At 38.4% G+C, this 12174-nt stretch overlaps 1 protein-coding gene across 4 annotated transcripts in view; it reads left to right on the top strand.

Annotated features, from left to right (window-relative positions):
- Nucleotides 1–12174, top strand: part of LOC106093484 (ral guanine nucleotide dissociation stimulator-like 1) — a 122538-nt gene that overhangs the window by 97499 nt on the left and 12865 nt on the right. The window contains exon 2 of one of the 4 annotated variants that reach the window (XM_013260541.2): nt 4794–5711. The exons of 2 other annotated variants lie outside the window; for them this stretch is intronic. In XM_013260541.2, the coding sequence (XP_013115995.1) occupies nt 4794–5711 (918 nt within the window). The remainder of the gene's footprint in view (nt 1–4793; nt 5712–12174) is intronic. One more of the 4 variants, XM_013260542.2, reaches the window with a different exon arrangement.

The raw sequence follows: 12174 nt of genomic DNA, 5'->3' as shown, positions 1-12174 counted from the left end.
GTTAAAGACTGTAGTGTAGTTTCAACAAACGTATGGACGTATAGACGGACAAACGGCCAGATCTTCATAGATTTTTACGACGATCAAGAATATATATAACTTTATAAGGTCGGAAATGAAAATTTCGATGTGTAGCAAACGGAATGAACCGTGGAACATGGAAAATTGTGTCCAACGTATTGGCAGATGCAAAAGTGCGCGAGGAGGCCATATGAACGAGGTCTAGTTCTATTCATCAATGTTTTAATTAGGGTATGAATTGAAACAAGCAAAAGCAACAGCGAGAGCAATTAAAACCAACCCTCCACGATGGAACGCACTTGTCTGGTTCTTTGTCCAGTATTACTTTATAGGCAAGTAAAAAATAATGGATAAAAAATCCATGCTGTTGGAGCCATATCAGGTTATGGACCAATTCGGACCATACTTGGTTTGGATATTGGAGATCATTTTGTTGTTGGTTTAACCAGCTTAGACCAATGTGTTTTTATTTCTTGCTTCTATTTCAAAGCAAAACAACAAAAACACTTTAAAGGGTCTCAACATTTGTGGTGTGTTAAATGTATCAAGGGTGGGCTGCAATGATTGCGATTTCGGCCTTTGCCAAGGGCCTCGTCAGACTGATATGCTGCATAGTAGAAGTTATTGCGCAAAATTCATTCAGCCAAATCGGATTAGAATTGCGCCCTATAAGAGCTCAAGAAATTATATCGGGAGATCGATTTATATGGGAGCTATATCAGATTAAAGACCCATCCAGACCATATTTAGCATTTTGAAGGTCATAGGAAAAGTCCTTGTACAGAATTTCAGCAAAATCGGATAAGAATTGCGCCCTCTATAGGCTCAAGAAGCTTAATCGGAAGATCATATTATATAAGAGGTAAATCAGATTATGGACTGATTCCAAAAGACTTTATGCTAAATTTTAGCCAAATCGCAATATAATTGTGCTCGCTAAAGGCACAAGAAGTCAAGATCCGATACTGATTTATATAGCAGCTATATCAATTTATGAACTGATTTTTATCATACTTGGCATATATGTAAGAAGTCATAATAAAACCCCTCACAAAATTTCAGTAAAATCAGAAAAGCATTGAGCCCTCTAGTAGCTTAAGAGGTCAAGATCCAAGATCGGTTTAAAGGCAGCTATTCCAAACATGTATCGATATGGCCCATCGGCTGTAGACGGCTAATTGGAAATCGTTTTATTTATATGGGTGCTCTATCAGATTATAGACTGACTGAAAACACTATGTGCAAATTTGCAGCCTAATCGGTCAACAATTGTAGCTTCTAGCGGCGTGTGAGGTCAAATCGAAGGACCACTATGGGAGCTATATCCAGATGTGAACCGAAATAGACCATTTACAATACCCATCGATCTACATAAATAAGAAATATATGTGAAAAATTTCGAGCGGCTAGCTTTACGCGTTCGACCCTTATCGCGACTTTCTCAGACGGATGGACGGACGGAGAGACATGTCTGGTTACACTTCTAACATTTTGACGACCAAGAACATATACTCGTATATACTTTAAGGGATCGCAAATCAATGATTCGAGGTGTTACAAACGTAATGACTAGGTTGGTATACCCCCCATCCTGTGGTGGTGGGCTCGTTAATCACGACTTTTCAAAGAACCTGCGGTCTGCCTCAAGCAGAATCATACAGCAATCATTTTATGCCAAGGCCAATCCCTATAGCTTTAATAAAATTTGCACTATTTTTATACCCACCACCGACGGATGGGGGTATATTCATTTTGTCATTCCGTTTGCAACACATCGAAATATCCATTTCCGACCCTATAAAGTATATATATTCTTGATCAGCGTTAAAATCTAAGACGATCTAGACATGTCCGTCCGTCTGTCTGTTGAAATCACGCTACAGTCTTCAAAAATAGAGACATTGAGCTGAAACTTTTCACAGATTCTTTTTTTGTCCATAAGCAGGTTAAGTTCGAAGATGGGCTATACCGGACTATATCTTGATATAGCCCCCATATAGACCGATCCTCTGATTTAGGGTCTTAGGCCCATAACAGCCACATTTGCTATCCGATTTTGCTGAAATTTGGGACAGTGAGTTGTCTTAGGCCCTTCGATATGGTCTGCCAATTTGGCTCAGATCGGTCCACATTTGGATATAGCTGCCATATAGACCGATCCTCCGATTTAGGGTTTTAGGCCAATAAAAGCCCCATTTATTATCCGATTTTGCGGAAATTCGGGACAGTGAGTTGTCTTAGGCCCATCGACATCCTCCGCCAATTTGGCTCAGATCGGTCCAGATTTGGATATAGCTGCCATATAGACCGATCCTCCGATTTAGGGTCTTAGGCCAATAAAAGCCACATTTATTATTCGATTTTGCTGAAATTTTGGACAGTGAGTTGTGTAAGGCCCTTCAACATTCTCCTTCAATTTGGCTCAGATCGGTCCACATTTGGATAGATAGGATGCCGGATAGACCGATCCTCCGATTTAGGGTCTTAGGCCAATAAAAGCCACATTTATTATCCGATTTCGCTGAAATTTGGGACAGTGAGTTGTGTAAGGTCCTTCAACATTCATCCTCAATTTGGCTTAGATCGGTCCAGATTTGGATATAGCTGCCATATAGACCGATCCTCCGATTTAGGGTCTTAGGCCCATAACAGCCACATTTATTATCTGATTTTACTGAAATTTGGGACAGTGAGTTATGTTAGGCCCTTCGACATTCTCCCTCAATTTGGCTTAGATCGGTTTAGATTTGGATATAGCTGCCATATAGACCGATCTCTCGGTTTGAGGTTTTGGGGCCATTTATTGTCCGATGACGCCGAAATTTGGGACAAAGAGCTAAGTTAAGCCCCTCCACATATTTCTGCAATTTGGCCTAGATCAATCAAGATTTGCATATAGCTGCCATATGGACCGATCTCTAGATTTAAAGTCTTGGCCCCATAAAAGGCGCTTTTTTAATCCGATTGCACTGAAATTTAACACACTGACTTAAGTTAGGCTTTTCGACATCCGTGTCGTATATAGTTCAGATCGGTTTATTTGAAGATATAGCTATTAAAAAGACCAATATTTTGATATACAATTGAACTATGACTTTTACTTATTAGTATTTGGTCCAAATCGGAACATATATTGATATAGCTGCTGTGGGGCATAAGGTATGAGTTTTGCACCAGATTTTGAAGAAAGGTGGTTTACATATATATCAGAGGTGGTGGGTATCCAAAGTTCGGCCCGGCCGAACTTAACGCCTTTTTACTTGTTTATTTTTAGTATACCACCAAGGGATAAGGGTATACTAATATCGTCATTCTGTTTGTAACACCTCGAAATATGCGTCTAAGACCCCATAAGTATATATATTCTTGATCGTCATGACATTTTAAATCGATCTAGCGATGTTCGTTCGTCCGTATTCTGGTATCCCTTCCAACAACTGTGCTAAGTATGGTTCAAATCGGTTCATAACCCGATCTTGGGTCTTGACTTCTTCAGCTTTTAGAGAGCGCAATTCTTATCCGATTTGGCTGTAATTTTGCACGTAGTGTATTGGTATCACTTCTAACATTTGTGCAAAGTATGGTTCAAATCGGTTCATAACTTGGTAAAGCTGCCGTATAAACCGATCTTGGATCTTGACTTCTTGAGCCGCTAGAGGGCACAATTTGCAGCCGATTTGGCTGAAATTTTGCGTGAGGTGTTTTGTTATGACTTCCAACAACTGCGCTTAATATGACGCAAATCGGTATATAACCTGATATAGCTGCCATATGAACCGATCTGGGATCTTGACTTCTTGAGCCTCAAGACGGCGTAATTATTATCCGATTTGGCTAAAATTTTGTACAACGGCTTCTACCATGACCACCAATATACGTGTCCAATATGGTCTGAATCGATCAATAGCTTGATACAGCTCCCATGTAAACCGATCTCCCGATTTTGCTTCTTGAGTCCCCGAATGGACTAAAATATTACACAATGACTTCTACGAGGTTCAACATTTAATTCAGTTATGGTCCGAATCGGACTATAACTTGTTATAGCTCCAATAGCATTACAGTTTTTATTCATGATTCTTTGTTTGCCTAAAAAGAGATGCCGCGCAAAGAACTCGACAAATGCTATCCATGGTGGAGGGCCGAACTTAGCACGCTCTTACTTGTTGATTAATAAAGAAAATATATGACTATTCATGCTAAATTGTTTGGATAATTTTTTTTATACGCACCACCACAGGAGGGTTATATTCATTTTTCATAATTCTCCTAAAATATTTTTATTATAAAAAAAAAAAAAAAAAAAAAAACAACTGTTTGGGGTTTTCAACACAATATTCAAATTTTCTTGATCATCAAATGAGAAAAATTCCTCCTATGTTTACTTATTGCTGCTTGTAGCTGCAATAAAAGGCGGGGAGTCATAAAATAAACATCAAAAGAAAAAAATGAAAGATGAAAAAAAAAAAAATTTAGTTATTGAAGCTGATGCTGTTGTTGTTGTTGCTATTGTTATTATTGTTAATGTTGATGTGTTATTATTGAATGAAAATAAAAACAAAATGAAAAATTTGTTTAAAGTATTATTATTGGTGAAATGAGCACCTGTTGCGTTGGCGTGGCATGGCATGGCGACGTTGTCGTGGTCGATATGCATGAATCACAAACGCCCAGTTTTGGCTGTCATCCATAACATTTTTTAAACAAGTGTTTGTGTGTGTGTGTGTGTGTTTCATTACCCTATTATTACAATTATGGACAATCATTTTCAGAATTTCTCTAATAACTCATATACATGCTCAACAAAATCCAACAAAAAGATTGCTGTAAAAGTCCTAAAAAGCCCACAAAATCCTACATATCAAGCAAATGCTCAGGAATTTCATGTCTTTCAACCAAACGCTGCGGTGGAACAACAACAAAAAGCCTTAATGCCACCCCTGGATCATGCCACTCATATCATAAGTCATCAGCATCATTGCAAGCATCATCACAAGCATCATTTGCCGCAACAGCCGCAATCATTGCCGCTCTATCAGCATCAGCAATATAATGCGCATGCGTATAATCCGCAGCAGACGTCTCATCAACATTATCACAGTCAACATTATCAGCATGCAGCGGCCGCAGCTCAATTGCAACAGCAAAAGCAACAGCTGCAACAAGAGTTGCAGCAACATTTCCATTTTCATCATGACTATGCGGCAAATAATCAAAATAATTTCCTCTACTATGACAAAAAGCCACCAGCCCCACCATCGTCGATGGCTTCACCGCTGAGTGCCACCACACCCACAAATACGCCATCGCACAAGACCTGCCATTCATCGCCTCAGTCGCCGAAACATCATGCACCTGCGAAATGTTTGACCCAGCGGCAGTCATCCACACCATGTTGCATTGCCACACCCACCAGCACACCGGATCGCATGCCCAAAACGCCCACCTCCTCGCTAACGAAAGCCAAGAAATGGCGTCGTCCCTTTAGCTCTTATCATTCCTGTGACGATTTGGATACGGCCAATAATGTCACGAATTTGAATAAATCCAAATCGGATCATCAGCATTCGAATGAGAAAATGGTAGTGGCCAGTCTAAAGTATTTGTGTGCCTGCACTGGTGCAACTTTGAGAAATTTATCCAAGAAAACCAAAGATTTGCATAAGAAAAATTGCTATTCATATGTGAAGGTAGGTGATGAGAGAAGGAAAAATGACAAAGGAAAAATGTTTTATTCAATTTACCTATAAAGTATATATATTCTTGATCGTTTGAAAAAATCTAAGACGATCTAGTCATGTCCGTCCGTCTGTCAGTTGAAATCACTCTACAGTCTTCAAAAATAGAGATATTAAGCTGAAACTTTGCACAGACTCTTTTTTTTTGTCCATGAGCAGGTTAAGTTCGAAGATGGGCTATATTGGACTATTTCTTGATATAGCCCCCATATGGATCGATCTGCCGATTTGGGGTCTTAGCCTCATAGAAGCCACCTTTATTATCCGATATTACGGAAATTTGAGACAGTGAGTTATGTTAGGCCCGTCGACATCTTTCTTTAATTTGGGCCAGATCGGTCCAAATTTGGATATAGCTGCCATATTGACCGATCTGCCGATTTAGGGTCTTAGACTCATAAAAGCCACATTTATTATCCGCTATAGCTGAAATTTGGGACAGTAAGTTGTGTTAGGCCCCTCGACATCCTTTTTCAATTTGGCCCGGATCGGTCCAGATTTGGATATAGCTGTCATATAGACCGATCTGTCGATTTAAGGTTTTGAGCCCATAAAAGACGTATTTATTGTCCGATGTCGCCGAAATTTGGGACAGTGAGTTGTGTTAGGCCCTTTGTTATACTTCTGAAGTATGGCTCAGATTGGTCCAAATTTGGATATAGCTGCCATATAGACCGCTCTCTCTCTCTCTTTCTCTTTTAAGGTTTTGGGCACATAAAAGGCACATTTATTGTCCGATGTGGCCGAAATTTGGGACAGTGAGTTGTGTTAGGCCTTTTGTTATACTTCTGAAGTATGGCTCAGATTGGTCCAAATTTGGATATATCTGTCATATAGACCGCTCTCTCTCTCTCTCTCTTTTTAAGGTTTTGGGCACATAAAAGGCGCATTTATTGTCCGATGTCGCCGAAATTTGGGACAGCAAGTTGTTTTAGGCCCCTCGACATATTTCTGTAATATGGCATAGATCGGTCCAGACATGGATATAGCTGTCATATAGACCGATCTCTCGATTTAAAGTTTTGGGCCTATAAAAGGAGCATTTATCGCTCGATGTCGCCGAAATTTGGGACAGTGGGTTAAATTAAGCCCCTCGAAATATTTCTGCAATATAGCACAGATCGGTTCAGATTTGGATATAGCTGCCAATTAGACCGATCTCTCGATTTAAGGTTTTGGGGTCATAAAAGGCGCATTTATTGCACGATGTCGCCGAAATTTGGGACAGTGGGTTAAATTAAGCCCCTCGAAATATTTCTGCAATATAGCACAGATCGGTTCAGATTTGGATATAGCTGCCAATTAGACCGATCTATCGATTTAAGGTTTTGGGGCCATAAAGGGCGCATTTATTGTCGGATATCTTCGAAATTTGATACAGTGAGTTGTGTTAGTCCTTTCGAAATTTTTCTTCAATTTGGCTCAGATCGATTTGTCGATTAACGTTTTTGGGCACATAAAAGGCGCATTTACTGCACGATGTCGCCGAAATTTGGGAGATTGAGTTAAGTTAAGTCCCTCGACATATTTCTGCAATATGGCACAGATTGGTCCAGATTTAGATATAAAGGGTGATTTTTTTGAGGTTAGGATTTTCATGCATTAGTATTTGACAGATCACGTGGGATTTCAGACATGGTGTCAAAGAGAAAGATGCTCAGTATGCTTTGACATTTCATCATGAATAGACTTACTAACGAGCAACGCTTGCAAATCATTGAATTTTATTACCAAAATCAGTGTTCGGTTCGAAATGTGTTCATTCACCGTAACGTTGCGTCCAACAGCATCTTTGAAAAAATACGGTCCAATGATTCCACCAGCGTACAAACCACACCGAACAGTGCATTTTTCGGGATGCATGGGCAGTTCTTGAACGGCTTCTGGTTGCTCTTCACTCCAAATGCGGCAATTTTGCTTATTTACGTAGCCATTCAACCAGAAATGAGCCTCATCGCTGAACAAAATTTGTCAAAATTTGAACACATTTCGAACCGAACACTGATTTTGGTAATAAAATTCAATGATTTGCAAGCGTTGCTCGTTAGTAAGTCTATTCATGATGAAATGTCAAAGCATACTGAGCATCTTTCTCTTTGACACCATGTCTGAAATCCCACGTAATCTGTCAAATACTAATGCATGAAAATCCTAACCTCAAAAAAATCACCCTTTAGCTGCCATATAGACCGATCTCTCGATTTAAGGTTTTGGGCACTTAACGCCTTTTTACTTATTTATGTTTTTATACCCTCCACCATAGGATGGGGGGTATACTAATTTCGTCATTCTGTTTGTAACTACTCAAAATATTCGTATGAGACCCCATAAAATATATATATTCTTGATCGTCGCGCCATTTTATGTCGATCTAGCCATGTCCGTCCGTCTGTCCGTCCGTCCGTCTGTCTGTCGAAAGCACGCTAACTTCCGAAGGAGTAAAGCTAGCCGCTTGAAATTTTGCACAAATACTTCTTATTAGTGTAGGTCGGTTGGTATTGTAAATGGGCCATATCGGTCCATGTTTTGATATAGCTGCCATAAAAACCGATCTTGGGTCTTGACTTCTTGAGCCTCTAGAGTGTGCAATTCTTATCCGATTGGAATGAAATTTTGCACGACGTGTTTTGTTATGATATCCAACAACTGTGCGAAGTATGGTTTAAATCAGTCCATAACCTGATATAGCTGCCATATAAACCGATCTTGGGTCTTGACTTCTTGAGCCTCTAGAGGGCGCAATTCTCATCCGATTTGACTGAAATTTTGCACATAGTGTTTTGATATCACTTCCAACAACTGTGCGAAGTATGGTTCAATAACCTGATATAGCTGCTATATAAACCGATCTTGGGTCTTGACTTTTTGAGCTTTTAGAAGTCGCAATTCCTATCCGATTTGGCACAGATTTTGTACGACGGCTTCTCCCATGGCCTTTAACATACGTGTGCAATATGGTATGAATCGATCTATAGCTTGACACAGCTCCCATATAAACCGATCTCCCGATTTTGCTTCTTGAGCCCCGAATTGGACTATAATTTGATAAAAAGAGATACCGCGCAAAGAACTCGACAGATGCGATCCATGGTGGAGTGTATATAAGATTCGGCCCGGCCGAACTTAGCACGCTTTTACTTGTTTCATGTAAAAATTTCAAAGAATTTCATCAGTGCCTAATTTTCCCCCGCCCAAAAAGCAAATCACATTTTTCGTTTACATAATATGCCAGCACATGCTTTACCCTTGATCTTGTTGTGACTATGATTTATATATCGAAGTCTGCGTTTTATTCTTAAATCACATGCAATTGATTTATTGTACTTTGTACTTGGCTGCTAAAAAAGAAAAACGTTCGTGAAGATAAAAAGATCTTGCCAAGTTTTTTTTAAATTTTTTACATTTTCCTTTGCTGCATTCCCTCGTTTTTTTCATGTTTTCTATTTGTATGTTGAATTACATGAAATCTTAATTTAGGTCGTTTTTTTGAGGTAGTGCTTATTTTTAAGATGCCTTATGTTAATTTAGAAAATCTGCGTTGTTTGTTTTTTTTTTTTTTTTTACTTTTAGTTTGGGCGGTGTTGAGGGTGTGAAAATTTTGAAAATTTCGTCATAAGTAACAAATCAATGGAACTACCACAAGATGATCCCAAATAATTTAAGTGTGTATATAAAATTTCATGAGTGCGTGATTTTTGGGAAATTTTAGATGGTACACACATAGTTTTTTGTTGTGGCAGCTGAGGAATTTGCCATGGACAATTGATTGAGAAATTTTTGAAACCATTTAAACAATTTTTGTAATTTTGTGGCATTGAGATTTGTTGGAACTAGACTCCCAAAGTTGTTTTCATAGAATTGTTTTTTTTTTTTTCATGTAAAGCCAGCCAAAGTTGGCAGCGCCTTTTTTTTCCAATATACTAAATAAAATTTACATATTACTAAGAAATTTTAAGAGAAACCATAAAAAGACAAATTTCAAATTTTTGAAAATTAAAAATTAATTATCTGAAAAATTTCTGAAATAAGAATTTTTTAAATTAAAATTTCAACCAAATTTTCAAACTAAAATTTCAATAAATTTTTTGTTGTTTTGCTATTTGAAATAGGTGCAAAGTAATAAAAACATATTGGTCTAAGTTGGATGTAATCCAAAAACAAAATGAAGTCATTTTTGTGACCACACAAAAAAGAAATGCAAAAATAAAAGAATGCATGAACAGCATGTCGTCATATATGCAGCTGCAATTTGCTCATATGAAAAGTTATTCTATGGCAATCAAAGATCGTCTGGATAACAAGTTTTGGCTTTGTGTGTGTTGTTGATGATAGTTGTCTTTTTAAGAAGATGTTGGCTGTTGGTTTTTAAATTTTTCTTACTGCGCTTTAAGAAAAGATTGGCTAACAAGACCCACAATTTCATTTGCAGGGCATGCTTCTACCATTGCACTGCCCACTTATTAGTGAGTAGGTGAAAGCATGTAATCTTTTGGTGGCATCGCAATCTGATGAGGCCTCTGGCAAAGGCCGAAAACGCGATCATTGAAAAAGACTGTGACTCTTCAAGGGGTTTTGTTGGTTTCTATTTCAAAGAGAGGCAAATAAATAAATATATATTGGTCTTAGCTGGATGTAATCCAAAAACAAAATGAAATAATTTTTGTGACCACACAAAAAAGAAGCGCAAAATCAAAATTTTATTTTTTGGAAATTTTTTTCGATATAAAATTTTTTATGGAAGCGCAAAATCAAAATTTTATATTTGGAAATTTTTTTCGATATAAAATTTTTTATAGAAACTTGGTTTTTATACCCACCACCGAAGGATGGGGGTATATTCATTTTGTCATTCCGTTTGCAACACATCGAAATATCCATTTCCGACCCTATAAAGTATATATATTCTTGATCAGCGTAAAAATCTAAGACGATCTAGACATGTCCGTCCGTCTGTCCGTCTGTCTGTTGAAATCACGCTACAGTCTTTAAAATTAGAGATATTGAGCTGAAATTTTGCACAGATTCTTTTTTTGTCCATAAGCAGGTTAAGTTCGAAGATGGGCTATATCGGACTATATCTTGATATAGCCCCCATATAGACCGATCCGCCGATTTAGGGTCTTAGGCCCATAAAAGCCACATTTATTATCCGATTTTGCTGAAATTTGGGGCAGTGAGTTGTGTTAAGCCCTTCGACATCCTTCGTCAATTTGGCTCAGATCGGTTCAGATTTGGATATAGCTGCCATATAGACCGATCCTCCGATTTGGGTTCTAAGGCCCATAAAAGCCGCATTTATTATCCGATTTTGATGAAATTCGGTACAGTGAATTGTGTAAGGCCCATCGATATCCTTCGTTAATTTGGCTCAGATCGGTCCAGATTTGGATATAGCTGCCATATAGATCGACCCTCCGATTTACGGTGTAAGGCCCATAAAAGCCACATTCATTATCCGCTTTTACTGAAATTTGGGGCAGTGAGTTGTGTTAGGCCCTTTGACATATTTCTTCAATTTGGTCCAGATCGGTTCAGATTTAGATATTGCTGCCATATAGACCGATTTCTTGAGTTATGGTTTTGGGCCCATAAAATGCTCATTTATGGTCCGATGTCGCCGAAATTTGGAACAGTGAGTTAAGTTAAGCCCATTGACATACTTCTGCAATATCGCACAGATCGGTCCAGATTTGGATATAGCCACCATATAGACCGATATCTAGGTTTTAGGTTTTTGGGGCCATAAAAGATGCATTTCTTGTCCGATGTCGCTGAAATTTGACACAGTGAGTTTGGTTAGGCTCATCGACGTCCTTCTAAAGTTTTCCCCAGATCGGTCCAGATTTTCATATAGCTGCCATATAGACCGATCTCTCGATTCAAGGTTTAGGGCCCATAAAAGAGGCATTTATTGTCCGATTTCGCCGAAATTTGGGACAGTGCTTTGTGTTAGGCTTTCCGACATGTTTATGTAAATTGGCCCAAATTGGTCCAGATTTGGATATAGCTGCCATGTAGACCGATATCTCGATTTAAAGTCTTGGCCCCATAAAAGGCGCATTTATAATCCGATTTCACTGAAATTTGACACAGCGACTTATGTTCGGCTTTTCGACATCCGTGTCGTATATAGTTCAGATCGGTATGAGGCATATGAGTATAAGGTATGAAATTTTCATCGAATTTTGATGAAAGGTGGTTTACATATATATCCGAGGTGGTGGGTATCCAAAGTTCGGCCCGGCCGAACTTAACGCCTTTTTACTTGTTTTTCTTTCTTTTTTAAAGTTAATGCAGAAATTTTACTTTAGTAGAATATTTGCTGCACATGATCGAAATTTGAACTTTTTTAAAAAAATTTCTCAGATTTATGGTTTCAAAATTTTATTAAAAAAGAAATCAGAAGAAGGTTGTG

This window comes from Stomoxys calcitrans, chromosome 1 (assembly GCF_963082655.1).
Source record: "Stomoxys calcitrans chromosome 1, idStoCalc2.1, whole genome shotgun sequence".
Classification (NCBI taxonomy): Eukaryota; Metazoa; Arthropoda; class Insecta; order Diptera; family Muscidae; genus Stomoxys; species Stomoxys calcitrans.
Note: the sequence above shows the minus strand (reverse complement) of the source record. Positions and strands in the feature narration are given on the sequence as shown.